This window comes from Dendroctonus ponderosae, unplaced genomic scaffold, assembly GCF_020466585.1.
Source record: "Dendroctonus ponderosae isolate FM_Combo_2020 unplaced genomic scaffold, Dpon_F_20191213v2 Dpon_F_20191213_8, whole genome shotgun sequence".
Taxonomy (NCBI): Eukaryota; Metazoa; Arthropoda; class Insecta; order Coleoptera; family Curculionidae; genus Dendroctonus; species Dendroctonus ponderosae.
Genome location: NW_026019016.1, coordinates 11,817,474 through 11,838,075, shown reverse-complemented (window position 1 = coordinate 11,838,075; position 20,602 = coordinate 11,817,474). Strand labels below are relative to the sequence as shown.

The following is a 20,602-nucleotide window of genomic DNA, read 5'->3' as shown; positions in this document are numbered from 1 at the left end:
AGGACATTCCATTTAAAAAAACGCAACTTTGATACCTTTAGAGCCTTTGGGACACCCTGTACATTACAAAAATATTTTTAAAATGTGCGCTCGGTATGCGTCGGACAATTCATAAAATAATACTTTTTAAACATCAAACGGTTTAGCCGCAAACTTCCGTGCCGTATAGCGTGAATAACCCTATATAGACCATTATCAATATCATTCCACCAAAAACTACATGTTAAATCACGCACCGTCTTGCAAGGAGGTGATGCTCAATTAAGCAACGGAATTTCCGTGCCTACCAGGGCTTTTATGGAAAAACACTTCTCAATCTCTCGATATTACGCCCGAATTCCCATTCAAATCCGCTCTGGTTAATCTAGCGTGACTAAATTTGTCGAAACTACCTCGCAATTTGCGTTGAGCCTCCGGGTATTATATTAACGCCATAAATACGCGCTCCCCTTCTGTCGAGCTCCAAAGCAAACCTGCAAAGAATGCGATCATTGCGCCCAACATTTACCTCTTCAGGTCACAATATACTGGAATAAAGCTAATTGCACGGGTAGGAGATAATGATAGATCGTTCAGTTGAGGTGAACGCTGTGATAAACTTCCTTGTATTGAATTAATGAGTAATTACTCACTGGTTAGACAACTTATAAATCAGCTGCGCTCCGCTCCATTTATGTAAATCTTGGCTCACTAAAATCGGCCGAGAATTAGCTCTGAGGCAGATTTACGCAAAACGTTTTTGTAACTAATATAATGTGTAGTGTATGTGTCGGGTAATCAGCGATAAAATCACTCAAATACCCTACACGTCGCCCTAATGAGAGGCATTCGTATTAGCAACTATGCAGCGCTCCGTTACATAACGCGCTGCCACAAATCACAACCATACACATAAAGTTGCCTTCAAAAAATGAAACCACAAACTCTAGCCATACAAGAATGAAAATTTTCGACTTACAATAAGTAGCAGTCGTTAGTCTATCGATGGTGTCCTGCTTCAACTTGGAGTTCTTCTTGCCCATTTTGCGGCGCGTTTCTTCTATGCCGAACTTCAAAAAACTTTGAGATTAATTCGTCGAATTGGAGTTCAAGTTGGCGACCGATTCGCTGTCGAGCGCGTAAAACTAGCGCGACTAAAACTCCTTTCGGACCTGCAGAATGGAATCGTGGATACGCTTGCGCTTTTCACCCCCCAATTGTGCACATTTCGCCTTCTTGCTTTGGGAAGTTTGGATCATGAGGGGCATTCAAACACAAAAATTATACGGGAAACAATCCGAAAAATTATAATTCTTAATGCATTAAAATATAATCTACAAATTTGTTATCAATTTTGTTTTGGAAGAAATCAAATGAAAATTTGAGGCTACTAGGCATACTGTCGACACCTTAAACATAGCCTTATTTTAATATGCAATTCCCAGGTTATAACAGAAATATCGAACTAGAATATATCGATTATAATTAATTCAAACACCCAAAAGGTCCAACCATGTGTTCACTTTCTAATAGAATCGCACACTTTAATCAGGTTGTCTCGTAACGTTTCCAATTGTTTTTTGGTATCTCCCTCGATTTGGGGTATTTCTGATGGACGCATGGCACCCCGCGTTGGCATTAGAGATAATACGTCGTCACCAATTGGAATGTTAATATTGGCAATGCGATCTTGGGCAGTCGCCCCATAGACCAACAAGGGAGATCCTAAAAGACACAATTATAAGTTACAAGGAGAATCTTAGGGAAACAAATATAGTCAGTACCTTGATTTGACCATGCCATTTCACCAACTTTCGGGCGTCGCATGAAAAGCAATGGAGTGTTTTTGTTACACTGAAAAAAAAAAACATATTCCTTTGAACATCGGGTGTTTTATTAAATGCGAAAACAAAACTACGGATTTTTAATCGCTGTAAAGGTCAATGCTATTCACTAAAAGCTTAGCAAATGTATCTCGAAGGAGGCAAAACTTTTCTGGTAATTAACGTTTTTTTCTTCGCTGCGCTGAGAGCTTAACTTAACTCGTATTCAAATCTGGCCAATTCGGCGGAAGCATAGACGATAGTTATTATTCAGGGGACCAATGGAAAATTAAAATCGATTTTGCGATCCCTGAACAGCGTCAGGGGGTCCGTGCAACTTTAATATAAAGATACAAATGAAGATGTTTAGCGACCGAAAATATTTACATAAAGGCATAATTTTTCGTGGCTTAAACGGACCTATACTTTTTGAAGTTAGAAAATTTGTCCTTACTATTTAATACAAAGATTAAAAAATGTTACACATTTTCATGCAAGCAAGCGGCATTTATTTAAGAAATTTTCCTAATAAAAAGTACCAGGAAAGGGATAATCTGCAATGTGACTATTATTTTATTATACAAAGCAAAAAGTGTTAGCTATCCAGATTCACCAAAATAAAACAATGAATATATTATAAGCGATTTCGACGTCCCAAGTAAAATATAAATACAGAACTAATCATCATATGAACTATAAAAGAGTGGTGCAGTACTAATCAACAATTTGGTTCTGTCTTATGCGTGATGTGAAGTGCATACAACAAATTTTCCTAGTCTTGGACACAAAGAAGTATAATTGTTTGAGCCAAGTTATACTCTTGTTTAAGTTGATTAAAAAAATAATTAAAATTAAAATTCCCTTGAACTAATCGCATATCCGCAAATTCAAAGTAAGTCACAGTTTGAGAAATTATTGTTAAGATTGACAAGATCTACCTGTAACTATCGGTTAATAACAAAACACATCATTGCCGCTGTGCTTTTTCATCAAAAAATTATAGAAGAGAACTTTTTTGAAATCAAAAATTTTCGTAATTTGAAGCAAAGATCGTATTTTTTCTTTTTAAATGCTTAAGTATTCCAACATGCTACCAATTAAACATGGAACCATTTCAAAATAATGCTTAATAACAAAGTTGAAATTCGATCTTCAACTGTTAATATCTTCTAGAAATTTTCGAAAAAAAAATTTCAATATTTTTCTCGTACTCCCCAAGGGAGCCTCTGTCACCCCTTAAAACGAATGACGCCAATTTTAAGAGATTTTTTTTTTAATCACCCTGTATATCTCAGTTACATTTACTAAGGATTTATTTTTAATTATAACTTAAGAAGGGATGGTAAATAGACATAGACGTGTTTCTGAAGAATATATGTATAATTAATGATTCTGTAAAAGTTACGCATATTTGGTACAATAATTTAATATGATGCACCCTAAAAGTTATAGCTTACTATTTTTTTCATTTTGTTTACTTTCGTGACTGTTGCTAATTAATTTTGAATTATTTATTATTATTGATATCTATATTTTCCTACTTCTTTTTGTCCCCTTTTTAGATAATAAGATAATAGTATGAGCAGGCCGAGAAATATTGCAGACAATATAGTGTTATATACAGGGTGTTCGGAAAATGCGTTAGGACATTTTAAAGCGTAATTCTATATGCTAAAATGAAGGTAGGAGCTCATGTAACAAAAATTTGAAATCTGAATATTTTCGAGTTCTTTTTTTGACCCATTCTGAATATTTCTTCGCGGATCAAATTGAAAATAGTACAATGTTTTATCTTAAGTAATATTTAACTCACTGATAAAAATAATGTTTCTCTACTTTAGCACTTTACCTGAAATCCAAATTTCATTTTTCGCATATCTTTTTTGGCACAAAAGAGATATTTTGGTAGAAAGAGAACATATATAATTCAAGCTGTTACAGTTGTAAATAATATACACGTCAGCGATCACAGATTTGTGAGAGCAAAAATTAAGATGGAAGGCAAAAACATTAGTGTCCCCGAAAAAAGAATGAAAGACAGAATACAAACAACAAAATGAAGACGAGCACAGAAGGAATCCTGAAAATATTCTCACAGAATATATGGAAAACTATTCTGAAGTAAGCCAGTTTAGTAACTACGTATCCGCGCATTAAGAAGGCTGTCGAAAAACTCTTCCAGTTAATAGGAAAACTACAACGAATGATAAAATCACAAAAGACACTAAAAACTTATTACAGATAGAAACAAACATAAAATATTCATGACACACGATGAACTAAGGGAAAGACACAAACTTGATAAGTTTGTTTCTTTCCACAGTAAGAGCTGATGTCTCCAAGTCCAGTACCAAAAGAAGGTATCGAAAACAACAACGAGCCAGCAGTATTTAGAAAATGAATATCGCCAGGGAAATTCGAAATAACATCATTAACAGACGAAAATGGAAACTGAAATGACAAAAAAAAGAATGAAAACTCAAGACAAAAATTCCCAAATTCTTGAGTATTTAAAACGATTTTATGAAGACGCCAACAAAAATGCCAGATAAACCTCGCGATAAAACACATAAGAGTTTTCACCCAGGGTTCGTGGGAAAGTTTTGACTATGAAAAGGGGTCCGGGAACCACTGCTATGGAATCTGGCCAAAAGCCTATAATATATAATATTAAAATACATAGCCTTATAACCAAGTTTGCAGAGTCTTTTAGAGATTATTTGTGGAACGCCGCCAATAGTGATAAGTGTGATAAACTTTTACAAATGGGCTTTCTAGTAGTCAGTCAGGTATTGATTTGCGCTTAGCATGTCTGAGCCATTTTCGCACTTATCGCAAATCATTCTCAGACTGTGAAGACTTTCGCAGCCCGTCAAAATATCGATTCAAAGTTTGGTTAGATCTCAGATTCAAGTGTTGATTGCGACAAACACTGATGTCTTCCGCCTAAATTGTGTCAAGAACTGTCTTCACTTTATTTCAAATATTCCCGACAATTATCAATCATTGTCGAATTTAGAAGAACTTTTGCCTTGCCATTTAAAGGTAAATTATTGACCATAGCGATGGAGCAAGCAAACTAAGAAAACTAGACGAAACGTGCTCAATCTGGCCAAGTGGCGCAATGCAAGTTTAATACTTTGATACTTTTCCGTAACTTTCTCTATAAATTTTATACGAGCGAAAGCAATAAACTTGGATAATAATGCACCTAAAGTCGTTCACACTTGACCAACGTCCAATCTACAAAAATACTAAACAATTATCAAGTGGTCGTTTTCAAAACCTTTCTAAAGGTACGGTTTCTGTGGTGCGACTGCGACGATCGCAGTTGCAATTGCGATTTTGGGAAAATGGCTCGTTTTTTAGCGAGTGAAGATGACAATTTAATTAAGGAAGTCCGAAAAGACCCATCGATTTATGATTATGAACACAAAAATGATAAAATTTGCACAGTAAAAGAAAATGGATGGTAATTTGTAGTAGGATTTTTTAAAAGAAACTTTTATTTTCCTCCCATTCTAACGAAATAAGGGTTAACAGTTCGACATCGTCCATCTTTTCAGTTTTTGCCCAAATGTGCCGACTGAGCCAAACACAGCTCCGAGTCGCAGTCACCGATCGCCCAACTGAAACCGCAGCTTAAGAGGGTTCAGTTTGTTCTTCCGGCAGGGCAGATTTGAAGAGTGATACGGAAGGAAGAGGATTGGAAGAATCTAATTCTAAAATCTAAATTGTTACCTTTGGTGTTATGGTTCCGGTACCACCTGTTGGTTTTCTATTCAACGGAGTCGTCAGACTAATTTTCGAAGTCGTCCTGGAGTGAGAGCGGGACACTCCTGCGTGTTCTTTCGTTCTGCTCCGCGACTGTCTGGTGGAACCAGAAGAAAATTCAGTTGAGTTGATTTTGTCAACCGATCTGGATCTCCTCGACCGCTTAACCAATGTCTGTGATGCTAATTGATGCAAATTGGACTTGGATGCTGTTTGTGACCGGGACCGTTTGCTTGAACCTGAAGTAGTTCCGCGAGTACTTTCAGCTGTTGTGTAACCTGCATGATGAACCCAATACCATGACGATGGATACAACCCCAGTAATTTTTATTTCGATACTACTATCTAACTAGATGATGTTAAATTGTTAATGCATCGGTTAGAAACTTAACGGGCATATTTTTTCAAAAAGGGTCCTATTCTGTTACAGTTCCGTTAAAAGTTAACGGACATTATAAAGTTTATTGTAACTCGATTGTCCGTTAAACACATAACCTAATACCGTTATGAATATCGGTCAGCCGCGTGTTTTAAAGGGTAGCCTGAAAGTAGCCGTTAAATACAAGCGAACAAGTTTTTGACAAATTAATATCAAATATAAGTGTTTTAAAGAAGTTGTTTCAGTACAACAGTTGAATTTGTATTAAATTTGGTGTTTTATGATATTGGTGTAGAAGTTCTTAGGGATGAAATCATCGAATATGAAGAAATGTATTGTACTGGACACAACTTCTCTTACATTATGGAAAGCTTCAAACACCAGTAATCGATTTAATATTCCCGAGAAAGAAATTTAATTCATTTTTGGATTTAACAAAATGCCACTAGAATTATAATGCATAACGGATCCTAGACGAAGTACAACATCAAACCAAAAAAAATATTAGTTACATTACATTACATTTTTATGCCACTGGAAGTTACCAACGTAACTCCATCGCAAGGTTGTACATTAAGAAGTTACGGACGTAATTCAGAATAGATTTTTGCTAAAGTCCAAAGTTTAATTTCGTTTGTCCACCTGATTCTGCATTCTGCAGTATGGCAAGCTTCAAGAATTATTCAATTTCAATTCAGTTTCAATTTTTTTTGGACGACTGAACACCCTTATGTGACAAAATTATGTGGAAAATACCACAGAAACTTTAATGAACATATAAGACTTAGAAATTTTCCAGAAAAGATAAAAGCTGTTCTAAGGTTACGATTTAAATATTTCCTTAAACATCCTGTTTTAAATTATAATCCAATAAAAGCAGGAAAAATTCCATAAATATGGTTGAGCTTTCTACAGAATATTAAGCATTTTGACAATAATTATTTTACTTTTTCAATTAAAAATCAATCTAAACAGACAAATACTTGAAACAGATACAAGTCTTGCTTCAGGACGAGGTTTTATTTTAGGCAATTTTAGGTTATTAAGATTATAAATTTAGGGTAAATTTCGATGTTGCCATCTACTACTGTTGAAAAACTTTAAGGGACTCCACCAAAATACATTTTTTAGCGGAACGTCAAAATTTATGTATACAGAATAGCAATCAGTCGATTGCGATATACCGGACCGTTAAAAATGTATTTTTTGAAGGACTTTAGTTTTTAACGGAATAGTTACAGAATAGGGCTCTTATTGCTATTCTGTATACATACGTAAATTTTGACGTTCCGCTAAAAAATATATTTTAGCGGAGTCCGTTAAACTTTCTCAACAGTATCCAGAGTCGGCCAAAAGAATTGAATTGCTACCTCTGCAAACTGATATTTCATATTGCTTATAATTCTTGAAGCTTGCCATACTGCAGAATCATGTGGCAAAACGTAATGAAACATTGAACTTTTGCTAAAACCCATTCAGAATTAGGTCTGTAACTTCTTTCTGTACAACCTTGCGATGTAGTTAATTGGGAACTTCCAGTGGGCGAAAAAAAACACTAATATTTTTGTTTCGTTTGATACTGTTGTACTTCTTCTAGGATCCGGCATGCATTATAATCCTAGTGGAATTTTGTTAAAACGAAAAATGAATTAAAATTTTTTCTCGGGAATATTAAATCGATTACTGGCGCCTTCTCTATTGAAGGTTTCCATAATGTAAGCGAAGTTGCKTCCTGTGGAAAAAATGCTTAGCAAATCCAATAGCAACAACATTTAACAGTACCTTTCTTCATTTTTGATGACTTCTATCAGAACTTCACCAATATCATAAAACASCAAATTCAATCCAAATTCAACTGTTGTACTGAAACAAATTCTTTAAAACACATATAGGTATGTGATATTAATTTGTCAGCATCTGGTCCGCTTATACTTAACGGCTACTTTCAGGCTACCCTTAAAAATAAGCGGCTGGCCGATATTTATAATGAAATTAGGTTATGTGTTTAACGGGCAATCGAGTTACAGAATACCAATTGAAAATTAAGCGGCCGTAAACTTTATAACGTCCGTTAACTTTTAACGGAATAGTTACTCAATAGGGCCCAAAACTACCTTTATCTGAGAGTGTTTTTTATTAATTGCCCGATATTTCATAGGGCAATTTCTCAGCTATATTAAGATAAAAACTCTGTATAGGCAAGGGTCTGCAAGGCTTCAAGTACTTATGGAACTATAGTGTTAAAAAAATAATTAATTTTTAACTAATTTTTAAATACTATCGTTATTTGGATGAAACTTGGTATTTGAAGGTCTGTAACATGCTAAAGTTAGCTTTATCTTCGTTTTCTTCTTACATGTAAAGGTGACTACCAAAATTATTTTCGCTCTTTCTTTGTCATAACTTTTTGGTGCATGCTTGTATTTCATTTTTTAGCAACAGTCAATTCCTTTCCTATCTTATAAAAAATAATTTTTAAGTACAAAAACATTCTGATCAAAGGTGGCCACGAACAGTGGTTTGCAAAATATATTAATTTAAAGTAATCGACGAGTGTGTTTTTGAAAGGTAATTTTATTTAGGAAGCATTCGGTTCGGGAAAACAGGCACTTTAAAAAAATTACTTTAAACTTTTGTCGTTCGCTTCTCCAATGCCTTAGTTAAAACTCTTTATTTCAAAATCAATTTCTGTTTACCGAATAAGCAAGTTTTTCAAGCAACGCGATACGCAAATTTCACAACAATCATTTGTGGTCAGAGGGGAACCTACATGCGATACAGGAATCATATTTCTCTGTTAACGTGTGATATATCGTGATTTTATTGAAGATTTGCTTATTTTCAAATCCAACAAAAGCTAAGAAATTGAATAATACTATTCTAGAGCGGTTCAAAATATTTTTCAGTCTGCGAGTTTATAAGACGACGATTGGAGAGGTGCACACAGGCAGGAAGTGGGCATTTTGAATATTTATTGAGATTTTTGTTTACTTTTTATCAATGTGTTAAAATTTGTATGATTAAAAATTTAATTTAAAAGCTAGTTCATAAAATAGTTTAACCTTTTGAAAACACCTGCGTGAATTACTTTAAGGACCCCCAAATATGTACCAAGTTTGGTCCAAATATCGGTATAAAAATTTACTTATCTTTTAGTTATCTTTTGATTTTCTTTAGCCGTATAAGAAAGGTCTTGCGTACTCATATAGACTGTTTGCCTCAACAATACCTAAGGAATAGTCCTGTGAAATATCGGACACTTATTAAAACACCCGTTTTTTCACAGAGAACATCATTGAACGAACATCGGTTAGTACTTTTTCACATTAAACCAAACCTGCATGCTTGAAATGTTAACTGCTATGAACGTAAGTCAGCACTTTGCGTGTAAGCGTATCTAACTTACCTTCATCGTCATTCTCCGTCGAAAGATGTGATGCGGTTTTCTTTAATCTGCTACCAGTTTTTTGGATAGTCGACTGTGTGGAATGAAGGGTGTTTGATGCATTGGCAAGCGTTGAATTGCCTAGTACAATTCGACTGTTCCACGTCTTATCAACGGGAAATTCTCCTCGACTCTGAGGAATAAAGATTGCATACTTTAAAACTTCATTATGCATCACTTACAATTTCTCCCAAAGTTAGGTCCAGCAATCCTCTAGGAACACTGAGCATACATGTGGTAATTTCGCATTTAATTGTGTCCAGATCATTTTTCCGATCAGCTTGTAATTGGCCAAGACGAATTTCCTCTGAAAATGGTTATTTTATATCATGCAGAATTGTCTATGCTCTCTTTTCAATTGCGGGAACAAGTCAGTTCAGTGAGTTTAACTTCAGCGAAATGACAATTTGTTAATTTATTAATTGTATGTAATCCTACCTGCGTCATTAATAATTTTTAAACCCAATTCAATCCGTGGATCTTGGTCAGTTTTTCTGGTATTTTTCTGTTTGCTTGCAGCTTTCTTTGTTCGTGGCATACTAAAAATTAAAAAAATCTGAAGATAATAAATTTAAAAAATAACTACAAGCTGAAAGTGGTTTGAACGTGCTAGACAATATTGAAGTCAAATTGTTTATTCGGGGCTGTACTATATTGATAATCTGTTTTCGCCTTACGTTTCGTTTGTTCCAACTCAACATTGATAGGGATTCTAAAGTTACGTTATTATACAGGGTGAGTTTTTCAGGCATAGCGAAAGGATCTTATAAACTAAAATAAGTAAATAGCGACCGCTGTATGGTCGAAAGACTGCAGATTTGTTGCAACGAAAATGAGTTTAGAGCAACATTCGATTTTCAAATGTATAAATATAAAGGTTGTATATGTTTGTCCTGCAAATGTGACAAAGTACCTGCATAAGTTTGTAATGTTATTTTTCAGATAAAACACAAAAATGTTTTTTTGAAATGGAAACTATTAACGAACCTATGAAATAGCATATTTTATAAACAATAAATTTTAATCGAAAATCGAAATAACAAATTTAACAGATTTTTTCATGTAGCCATACATATTTTTGAATTGGTAATGAGCTGGGAAAAACACTGTCGAAATAATTGAAAACATTTTTAATTACAAAACACTTTTTCTTCCACGTTTTGTCTAAAACCTTGTTGTATTTTTATAAATTCCCGTTTTTGATATTTCTTCCGACAAAATGTTTGATAGTAGTTTGGAAATTGCGGTTTATTAAAGTTCTTGAAACCACTTATTTTCTATAATTCTTGCACTCTGTAGTTTGCTAATTCATTGTTGTAATAAGTTGAGGGAAAGCTTATATTCGGTGTGTGATCGTCTTATTTGCAGCAGCGTCTGCTTTTGAGGCTTTCCGGTTCTCTCGCTGAAGAATGGTGCTTTTGAGTACCCTCGTTCGGGGTGAAGTCGGATGATTTTTTTCTCGTTTCGTCTTAATAAAAAGTATAATTTTGAAAGAAAAATGTCCAATAAAATAATTTAGAAGCTTCCGAGTCTCCTTTGTCGAATTATTTAATAAAACAAATGCACTTTTCATTTACTTCTAATTTTTTAAGATAAAGGGTGTCCGCATCACCCCTATGTGTGAGATAAAGGCGGACAACCCTTTAAGCGCTAAAAATGGTCTTAGCACCTTGTTAGAGGCGTATTTCTATTCTCATTAGGTTTCTCTTCTTCTTGTGGAATAAGGCACTGTCCGCCATGTTTCTTCGTTTTTATGTCTTTTTTCATATAGTGTAATGTGGATTTTAACTTGCCTTGGCTGGCATATTCAGATACTTTTCCAAGTCTTCCATGTCTCTACAGAAGGCTTAAATGAAGCCCTTAATCGATTTCCAGTCAACAAAATGAGAATTAGAAGCAAACCTAAATTCATCTGTTTTGAGATTTTGCATCTGGTTATAAAGGTTAATTAACCAATTCAACAAGAATAAGGTGATTTAATTATTTTGAGAATAACAGTAACTGTTATTATATTCTTATCTTTCCTGGGTCTCAGTCAAAGTGTGAAGTCAAAATTTTTAATATCGTTTATTTCATTACGTTTCGGCGAGACAACAACGCCATCATCAGATTTAAAATTTACACAAACTACAAATACAAATTCACAATTAAAACATGTTGTATACAAACTATAATTTATAAAGCTTTAAAACATTCATCAGTTCTTGAGGGATGTAAATTATAGTTTTTAAAAGGCGCTGTTGTCTCGCCGAAACGTAATGAAATAAGCGATATTAAACATTTTTACTTCACGCATTGACTGAGACCCAGGAAAGACAAGAATATAATAACAATTACCCTCAGTCAGGAAAATAAATCAAAATAACAGTAACCTAAACAAGCGTAACTTTAACCCCTTGGACACCAAACACGTTTTTTCTAACCCTACAGCAGCCAACTCATTTGTGAAAAAACGAAATTAAAACCAGTAGTGAGATGCACCAGAGAACATTGTTTGAACGAAAGTAATTGAAGCAAAGCACCGTCACATGAAGGGCTTTCGGCCAATGAGTTCAGACGACTTTGTAGACATACTTGGCCATCTAATAGACATTTTCCATTAGTTTAGATGTTATTACACATAAACTAAAGCCTAATAGTTGGAAAACGCCTCAAAGATGCCGAAGTTATAGGGTAGCGTTAGTCAGACCTGTGTAATACAACCAACCAAATAAGGTCTATAAACTTCCATATAAACATCCAAATTACTTTCAGTGCTGTAAGCGAAGTATTGGTTAAAAACTACTTACATTTTTCTTAGTAGATATCGTATTCACTGATTTGTATAGCGTTTTTTTGCAGGTAAAACTCTTCAGATACACACTCAACTTGGTAAACATTCAAAATAACAACTGATGCTGAAGTAAACGGCCGTTGGAACTTGAGTGGAGACAAGAAATGTGACATTACAGCCGACTTGCCAAATAGGTCGCAAAGTTTTGCACCAATGTTGCCACGAGCTCGAAGTTTGAAACTTCTTAAAAATGTTTTTCTTTATCTATTTATTTTTAAACAGTATATAAATTTACATAAAACTCAAGCAACGTTTGCAAGTAACAAACAACGTTTTTGTTGTTTTTTGATACCAAAAGGTAAGAAAAACCTATTTATTAGCAGCCCACTCAAGGCTTTGATGTCCTTGATAATTCCCAAGATTTATTATTATAATTAGCCAAGATTTGACCAAATTGAAAAAGTAGTTACCCAATACTAACCAGTTCTAAAGGAATAAATTAACTAGGACCAACTCATATTCGCACGAAAACATGCGACAACGCCGCTGGAAGGTGAATAAAAGTCATATGTCATATGTAAAAGTCAGGTAATTGTCAAAATAGCCAACACAAGCCGTGTTTTTGTTGGTCATTCTAGCTGATTTTTCAAAAGCTGTACATCATTTAGTGAGAAAAAAATGTTGCAACAAAAATCAACCTATACTGATTATCGAAATAATGCTGCAATACAGCACCAATTTAGTCCCTATGCGGATAATGGAGGGTAAGTGCGCTGCCACAGTTTCATTTGGGTCTTCTGCAACTTTCTGTTCAAACAATTCCTAATTAGTTGTTTTACCAATTTCAGAAGCGTCGTTGCAATAGCTGGAGACGACTTTGTGATCGTTGGAGCCGATACACGTTTAAGTGCAGGGTTTTCCATCTACACTCGTGAGCAGAACAAGCTCTTTCGCTTGTCGAATACCACGGTTTTGGGATGCTCTGGTTGCTGGTGCGACACTCTGACTTTAACCAAAATCCTGAAATCTCGCATGCAAATGTATCAGCAGGAACACAACAAAACCATGTCGACCACTGCTTGTGCCCAAATGCTTTCCACTATGCTGTATCACAAGAGATTCTTCCCCTACTACATCTCCAATGTGCTGGTTGGTTTAGATGAGGATGGCAAGGGCTGCGTTTACAGTTACGATCCAGTGGGGCATTGCGAGAAGAGAACCTTCAGAGCTAGTGGATCTGCTGGAGCTCTGCTGCAACCCCTTCTGGATAATCAGATTGGTCAAAAGAACATGCTGAATGTTAAAGAAGAGCCAGTCACCAAAGAGAAGGCTCTTTCTGTTATTAAGGATGTCTTTATTTCAGCTGCTGAAAGAGACATCTACACGGGAGATAGCATTTTAATTAACATTATCACTAAGGATGATGTGAAAGTAGAAACTTTCCAATTGAGAAAGGATTGATTTAATTTATGGTTACTTTTTGTATTTTCGAAACTTGAGTTAATCAATCAATAAATATTCCGAATCAATTTCTAGCATTATTATTGGATGAAGTAAATATGTGGTACAGAGAAAAAAACGGTAATTACCTATTTAAAACAGTCTGTTTTTTATTTTAATCGCATTTCAATGTGTTTTTGAATTTTTAGAAAAAGGGCCAGGGTTTATGAACCAGTTTCAAGAAACTGTTCAAATTCAATGATTTGCTAAAATGCCAGATACTTTTTGCTTTAACAGTGAACCTCTGTGAAATATAAATGGTAAATTATTAAATGTGAGCAGTTTGTTAAATATATTACATCTAACTGGTAACTTGTCCTCAAAGAGTTTAAAAAAACTGATCGCATACCAAAGAAATGCGGGTATTTAGTTCAAATATAAGCTGTGAACCGGACTTGTGGCTCGTTTCGATATTATTTTCAGCAGTAAAATAGCAGGTAGTTACAGGTAGCTGGTCATCAACAGGCAGGAATGCACTTAAATATAACTTTATTAATTCAAAAGAAATCACATAAAATTAGAGTCAACAAATAATATTTAATATTAGTAAAGGACCCCACAAATAATAAATTATACAAGATGCCCGAAAAACAGATGCAAACTTTTGAATATACTATAAATATAATCCTTCGAAAACAGTCCCCAAAATGACTGGGCTTTGAAGCAGTCCTTATATGCAATCTGGCACATAGTTAGACATGAAAAGCTATTAGACATTGCATTACATTTCTACCTAAAAACTTAAATTAAATTGCAATGACTGCCTGACAAGTAATTTTCGAATAATTTAAGTTATAGGTTTTGGGCGATAGTAGCGCCTGAAGTAATAAGTTGTATATGACGGTAATTAATTTAAAAGATGGTTTTTTCATAATACACATTACAGGGCCTTCTAAATTATAAGTCTAGTTTAAATTATTTCAAGTTGTAATCACAAGTGAAAGCAACCAAAAACTATATATATGAAAGTTTACCTCCGAGAAGTTGGTGAAAAGTCTGCATCTTTAATTAAGGGAACAAAAGAAACTATGGATTGTTGTAAGGAAGCTTTGTCTTAAAAGTATGTAAATATATTGAGGGCATCCTGCGTGAAGGTCTATGTGGATGGTGACTTAAGATGGAGCATATAAACAACAAACCCAGTTTGTTAAGTTCAGTATGCTTTATTAAACAGTACAATTAAGTATGTACGTAATATTAAAATTCCAAAATGAAACGGTGAGTTATATACGTTCGTTAAATGCAACCACCTACAAGATGACTGAAGTGACCTACATTCAAAACTACTTCATCAATTTTAAGTTCGCCTTTTGCTTGAAAAATGCTTATTATTTGGAAAATTCCGTGATATTGAGAAATTTTGCTTAAGGGTGACAGTTGTTACATCCTGGGAAGGCCCAAGGGCCCTACTTTTGAGAGCCCAGAAGCTGTACCGCTTTACCTTTGCCTTTTCCCCTTAGCTTGAGCCCTAAGACCCGTTCGATTTTTCCGAGAATTACATTGTTAGGTATTCCTTTGCCGGCTTCGTAGTCCGTTATAACTTGGGGCTTTTCGTTTATTTTCGTGGCCAGCTCCTTTTGGCTCATGTTTTTTGACTGGCGTCCTTGCTGGATCAGTTTGCCCACATCCAATGGAATTGTATCGTGTTTCAGTTCTTCTGTTTCCCTGTCCAGCTTTGCGGTGTTTTTTGTGGTTACATGTTGTTTATTGCTCGAAGCACCCCCTGAAAATAATGAGTCAACAACGTGCAATTTAGATTTGCGGTTCCAGAATATTCATCCATACTAACATTTCAGCTGTGTGTCGACAGCAATGCCTTGTCGTCTGGCCGCATTAACTGCCTGTTCGCTTTTCATTACTGAGGCCTTGGGGGCTCGCTTCTTCAACACGGTTACTGTATCCCAATCAGACATTTTGCGTAGTTTTTATGATTTTTATGCACGAAGAATAATTAGAAATTGACTACTTGACAACACAATACACGTGAAATTAGCTAACTGTGCGGCTTATGTCATTGAAATATCTTTCTGGTTTGAGAGGTTATATCAGACAAAGAAAGAACTCTCCCGTGTCTCTGGTTATTTTTCTATTCCTTGTGGATTCAAAGTCAGTTTCAGTGACGAAAAATTATTTAATTATTGTTCTAACGCGATGAAATAGGTAAGTAAATACTGTATTATGCAAAGGAAGACTTAGTTATATGTATATCAAGTTGGCTGTTTGCTTAACGGTAAATGTCAAATAAACTCACAAGACTTGTCAAACCGTTTCCAAAGAAGTCAAAATAGTGAGTTACGAGTGAAATTGGAGTGTTAGTAAAGAAATATTTAAAAATGTTGAAATTGGAAAGCACATGGAACTATGTAATGTGTTAATAAGAATTTAAATGAACAATTAACTTTCAGCTCGTTCTCAATAAACAAGCTCCCGGCCTCATTGTAACCCCCAATAGATAAAGACGTACTAGAGTTAAGCAACAAATTGTTTAATGCTTAATGCAGGGGTCGGCAACCTTTTGAACCCGAAGAGCGAAAAATTACAATTTACAAATTTTTACAGTTTTGAAAGCGCCACAATTTTTTTTTCATGCCAATATTAAAAGTACTCACATAAATTAAGTTTTTTATTAAAAAAGTAATCTATTTATTCATATGTAAGTAGTGTTTTTCACATCAAACTATATAATGTATACAGGGTGAGTTTTTTTCGATGACTATGTAAGAAAGAGATCTAGGAAACTACAGCAGATACTTACAACGAAGGTTATATATGGACAAAGAATTGTGGTTTTCACCCAAACAGCACAAAGACAGCTTAAATACGTCTACCTTAAACTATTATTCTCTTCTATTTAATAAAGACATAATCAAATATGGTTTCCATTTAAAAAAACAAAAATTTATCTCATAGGTCAAAAATAATAATTAATTTTTAAAATTGCCTTATGCGATTTTATTTGGAATGCAATTTTCTAAAACTTTTCTGTTTAATGTTTTCCTGTCAGATTAATACGAACTGAACTAGGAGTCATATAAAAATATGCCATAAATTAGTTTTCTTCGAATATCTCTTGACACCTGTCAAATTTTGGAAAAGGAAATTTGTTTCACATTCATTGCTACAATTTTTGTCCATTTAACCTGCGTTGTATCTGCTGTAATTTCTAAGATCCTTGTACTAGTCATCGAAAAAAACTCACCCTGTATCATTAGATAATTCTATATTACTATTTAATTTATTCTTACTAAGTGAAAAGTTTATCGCTCTGAGTATATATTCTGCAAAAAGAATAAATTTGTCTTCAAAATAAACTAATTCTTCTGCTAAAACATAGTCTGGATTATGGATTATCTTGTACTGTTTTAGCGGATAGCTGGAAAATCTTTTAATTTTTTCAAGATTTCTGGTTTGTTTTTGAAATGACGAAACAGTTTTTCAGATGCACGTATGAAGCAATCTTTAACCATCTGAGTCTTTCCGCTTTAATGATTTTTACAATGTGCGGTTGATCATATACCTGTTCTATTTTCCTGTTTTTCCGACTACGATTACCTAAAATTTGTAAATACAAATTTACATAGGTATTAAAAAAGTGGTCAGATTCTCTAGTCCAGATATACCAATCACCAGTTTAACATACGCTAAAATGATAAAAAAGATTCAGTTTCAGTTTCTTTATTGAAATAACTTTATCTTAATTTAATATAATCAGATTAATATATTGTAACAATGGAACAAAGTAACTTTGAAAATCTTAGTTCAACTAAACACAAAAAATCGTTATAGTAAAAATAGAGGTTCGCCGATCATAAGTAGATGATCAACCAACATCACAAAACAAAACTAATTGCAATTATGCAATTATTTGCAATTCATTTAGGGTAAAATATTCGTTCCTTCCTCCTCTTCTGCTGTGGCTTTCTCTTCCAGCCATCTTTCAACAAGCTAAAATTTTATTATGAAATACAATTTTTCACTAGCAATATTTATGGAAATCGCAATTATTTAATTTAGTGTTTTGTGCAACTAACGCCATTAGCAATAAATCCTGCAATATCGAGTCAAAAATCTGAAAATTTATGTACAATTAAATAAGAATAATTACTTAATATTCTATGGAGAAGTTAGCAGTTCTTCTTGTATGCTTTGAGACCTGAATAGGGCTCTACCGCCTATTTGGCTTGTGGATGCTTGTGCAGATGCTTCTCTTTCTGCATGATATTCGTCCGAATATTCCTGCAATATATTTTTTGTTAGCGATAGTTCCATTCGATCAATTTTATTTTGATATTGGAAAATGTTTTAACGCATTATCACTCAAATCAATAAATTTCGACTTTGCTTAATAATGGACTAATTGCATGCATCGGTAATATTTTGTCGGTATTATTTTGGTTTTGTGTAAATGGCGTAATGGAAAATGCAACAAAAAAACTAATAAATAACTGACGACTCAAAAAGAGGACAAAACAATTAACTGGTTCATTAATGATTTTTAGGTGATCGTCGCTTAGACCTCCCGTTTCTCATTCATTTACTTAATAATTAGGCATAAGGTTATTTTCTGCCCCGATTTAACCCACCTTTATTCTATGACCTAAAAACACATTTCTTTCTCGTTTTTTAATCATATAGTCCGTGGGTAAAAGCCATCTATTCTCGTGGCATTCATCCGGTGAGGGTCGATGGCTGGAAAGCAAAAGTTGCGTGAAAAACCATTAAGCCGACACTTAGAGAACTCACTTTGGTTGTTTCTTGAACAAAAGCATAATAAACCTAGTGGCTTCCTGTGACACTTCTTGGTACAAATGTTCGAATCTGTACCGTACAAACACAATGTTTTGCCTCGTCTCGTTTTCATCGCTGCCTCTAAACGGTACCGTTCCAGAGAGCATCACGTACGCCAAAACACCGACTGACCAAATATCAGTTTGAGGGAATGCTGGTTCTTCTTCCAGGACTTCTGGAGCTAAAACCTCTTCGTGTTTATGGGATTTTTAGGATCGCGTTTCATACACTTACAAATGTAATCTCTGTGTCCCACAATGGGTACTTTGGTTCCTAGCTTAGTCACTCTATGGGCTGATCCCAGATCAACCAGCTTTACTTGTACGGAGCGCACACCCACCATTACTACATTGTCTGGTTGGAGGTCCAAATGGCATAAACCTCTCCAGTGGAGGTACTGTATGCCGTCTAGAACCTAGAAGCAATGGATTATTTTTGGCATTTTTTCCTATAATAAATTATCTCACTTGGCTGATAATAGTAGCGACAGTTTGCTCAGTGTACTCATGCTTGCTGGCAAGGTAAGTCAGCACGTCGGCTCCCTGAAGTTTTTCCAGGATAAACACAGCTTTGTCTCCAGAATGATAAGCGGCTAGAAGACTGGCAATTCTTTCATGTCTCAGGGATCTGAGCGCCGCAAATTCCCCTTCAACATCATCCTTTTGCTTTTGTTCGGAAATGTCCAAGATTTTCGCAACAACTACAGTATCATCTCGTTTGTCTGCTGCTTTGAGGACGGTGCTAAATCGACCTAGTTAGGAAAAAAAATTACCCAGAATAATCAAGGGGGTTAGGAAAGTAACCTCTGGATAGCTCGGAGATGAAATTATAGTGCTCTTGAATACTAGAATGTTCCCATTCAACGGGCTCCGTTTCGGTCTTGTAGTTGTTCTTGAAAGGTTTCTCCTCTTCCACTTCTCTTCCAGTGTCCGTTATTGCTTGGAGGTGCGCCATGGCTTTGCTGAGTTGAATCTTCTGGGAACCTAAAGAGTCAGGTTATCAGCTGCCCTATTTTACGACTATCCGCTTTTTTACCATCAACTTTTGTTAATACTGGGGCTGTTGGTACTCCGGAGTCGCTCCACCCAATGGCATTTCTAGCAGCCAACCGGAAGATGTAGGTCTTGCTGGGCTGCAATCCGGATATCAGGTAAAACTCATGGTCAATGTTATCCGCTTTCTTGATCCATTCCATATCATCAGCCAGTTTGTATTCCAGCCTAGATGTGGTGTTTTGTGTGAAATATATATTTTGTTAAATTGTTCACCAACCTGTAGCAGATTACTGGAGAATTGCCGTCGTGCTTCGGTTGCTTCCACAAGAGCAAAACCTCAGTGTCCGAAACCTGGCTGGCTTCTGGACTGTCCGGTTCATCGGGCACAAGTCCCAATACCACTCTGGTTCTTGTGATGGTTTGTCCAATTTTATTCCGGGCCACTATTTTGTACATTCCCTGGTCGAAAGCCAGAGCTGGACTCAGGCGATAATGTGACCGACCTTCTGCGTCCGTGAAGATCTTGATTCTATGTGATTCTGCTACAATGGAATCGTTCCTAAAGCAATAAAAGCATCAAGATCATCTAGTTGACCTAGAGAAAAGCTGTGGAGTGATTCGTTTAATATGGCACATGAAAAGAAAGACTGTGGATAGCAGTTCGAAATCACACGCTCCTTCTTAAATGGTCGATTAGGAACGGGCTGTCCATGTCTTAAATGAAGAGCTAGAAATATGCGAGATTGCTGTCTATTGGGTAGAAGGCAGTTTTAACTGCAGCTGCTTTTGAAGCTAGCATAAGTTAATATCCCAGCTAAAACTACAAGCAGTAGTTTCCAAAAAATCGATAAACCCAGACAGCACTTTCACATTGGTAAGTGTGAATAAGACGCGTTGTAACAAAGACTTTAATGTTCAACATCTATAGTTATTTTTTACAAACTTCTTTTTGGGTATTTCGCCTCAAAAATTGTTGTCTTTAAAAAAGACAGAATCTCCTCACGTCTTTTATTACAGATTGATAAATAGTGGTCCTATTTCTCAATAAGAGCGAATTATTTATCAAAAAGTAATCAAGAACTATCACCTAGAGGGTATCCTGCGACACACTTAGGCTCAAGCTGTAAGAGAAAATTCCAATTAGTA

General features: G+C 35.1%; 6 protein-coding genes across 7 annotated transcripts in view; 2 read left to right on the top strand and 4 right to left on the bottom strand.

Annotated features, from left to right (window-relative positions):
* LOC109536188 (frequenin-1) overlaps positions 1 to 1,217 on the bottom strand; it is an 80,685-nt gene extending 79,468 nt beyond the window's left edge. The window contains exon 1 of the mRNA XM_019902298.2: positions 959 to 1,217. Within this exon, the coding sequence (XP_019757857.1) occupies positions 959 to 1,022 (64 nt within the window). The 5' untranslated portion in view covers positions 1,023 to 1,217. The remainder of the gene's footprint in view (positions 1 to 958) is intronic.
* A 46-nt stretch (positions 1,218 to 1,263) lies between these two features.
* LOC109536187 (borealin) lies at positions 1,264 to 12,349 on the bottom strand. Of its 2 annotated transcripts, none has more exons than XM_019902297.2 (7): positions 12,190 to 12,349; positions 9,839 to 9,939; positions 9,583 to 9,707; positions 9,362 to 9,533; positions 5,544 to 5,815; positions 1,764 to 1,833; positions 1,264 to 1,704 (listed from the first exon to the last, which is right to left on the bottom strand). In XM_019902297.2, the coding sequence occupies exons 2-7, from the start codon at positions 9,936 to 9,938 to the stop codon at positions 1,499 to 1,501; spliced, it is 945 nt and encodes a 314-aa protein (XP_019757856.2). In that variant the 5' UTR covers position 9,939; positions 12,190 to 12,349; the 3' UTR covers positions 1,264 to 1,498. The 2 variants fall into 2 exon arrangements, with proteins under 2 accessions (XP_019757856.2, XP_019757855.2); XM_019902296.2 differs by having other exon boundaries at positions 5,544 to 5,854; positions 12,190 to 12,348.
* A 380-nt stretch (positions 12,350 to 12,729) lies between these two features.
* LOC109536159 (proteasome subunit beta type-1) lies at positions 12,730 to 13,702 on the top strand. The gene is made up of 2 exons (XM_019902250.2): positions 12,730 to 12,937; positions 13,022 to 13,702. The coding sequence occupies exons 1-2, from the start codon at positions 12,852 to 12,854 to the stop codon at positions 13,632 to 13,634; spliced, it is 699 nt and encodes a 232-aa protein (XP_019757809.1). The 5' UTR covers positions 12,730 to 12,851; the 3' UTR covers positions 13,635 to 13,702.
* A 1,114-nt stretch (positions 13,703 to 14,816) lies between these two features.
* Positions 14,817 to 15,931, bottom strand: LOC109536160 (endothelial differentiation-related factor 1 homolog). The gene is made up of 2 exons (XM_019902251.2): positions 15,463 to 15,931; positions 14,817 to 15,396 (listed from the first exon to the last, which is right to left on the bottom strand). The coding sequence occupies exons 1-2, from the start codon at positions 15,584 to 15,586 to the stop codon at positions 15,080 to 15,082; spliced, it is 441 nt and encodes a 146-aa protein (XP_019757810.1). The 5' UTR covers positions 15,587 to 15,931; the 3' UTR covers positions 14,817 to 15,079.
* LOC125505364 (zinc finger protein 136-like) overlaps positions 15,754 to 20,602 on the top strand; it is a 75,716-nt gene continuing 70,867 nt past the window's right edge. Inside the window, exon 1 of the transcript XR_007282123.1 lies at positions 15,754 to 15,833. The gene's annotated coding sequence lies outside the window, so the exon portion shown is untranslated. The remainder of the gene's footprint in view (positions 15,834 to 20,602) is intronic.
* Positions 17,333 to 20,602, bottom strand: part of LOC109536109 (obscurin) — a 50,145-nt gene continuing 46,875 nt past the window's right edge. The window contains 8 exon segments of the mRNA XM_048669061.1: positions 17,333 to 17,909; positions 18,257 to 18,362; positions 18,417 to 18,642; positions 18,696 to 18,876; positions 18,929 to 19,212; positions 19,265 to 19,444; positions 19,497 to 19,681; positions 19,734 to 20,015. Coding sequence (XP_048525018.1) covers positions 17,787 to 17,909; positions 18,257 to 18,362; positions 18,417 to 18,642; positions 18,696 to 18,876; positions 18,929 to 19,212; positions 19,265 to 19,444; positions 19,497 to 19,681; positions 19,734 to 20,015 — 1,567 coding nt within the window. The 3' untranslated portion in view covers positions 17,333 to 17,786.

Excerpts from the sequence above, each read along its gene's own strand:
- LOC109536187 (XM_019902296.2), bottom strand. The coding sequence starts at position 9,938 with ATGCCACGAACAAAGAAAGCTGCAAGCAAACAGAAAAATACCAGAAAA. Across the intron at positions 9,534-9,582 it reads ACCTAACTTTGGGAGAAATT|AGTCGAGGAGAATTTCCCGT; the intron begins GTAAGTGATGCA and ends TTTATTCCTCAG. Across the intron at positions 1,705-1,763 it reads AATGGCATGGTCAAATCAAG|GATCTCCCTTGTTGGTCTAT; the intron begins GTACTGACTATA and ends TGTGTCTTTTAG.
- LOC109536159 (XM_019902250.2), top strand. The coding sequence starts at position 12,852 with ATGTTGCAACAAAAATCAACCTATACTGATTATCGAAATAATGCTGCA. Across the intron at positions 12,938-13,021 it reads CCCTATGCGGATAATGGAGG|AAGCGTCGTTGCAATAGCTG; the intron begins GTAAGTGCGCTG and ends TACCAATTTCAG.
- LOC109536160 (XM_019902251.2), bottom strand. The coding sequence starts at position 15,586 with ATGTCTGATTGGGATACAGTAACCGTGTTGAAGAAGCGAGCCCCCAAG. Across the intron at positions 15,397-15,462 it reads TGTCGACACACAGCTGAAAT|GGGGTGCTTCGAGCAATAAA; the intron begins GTTAGTATGGAT and ends CATTATTTTCAG.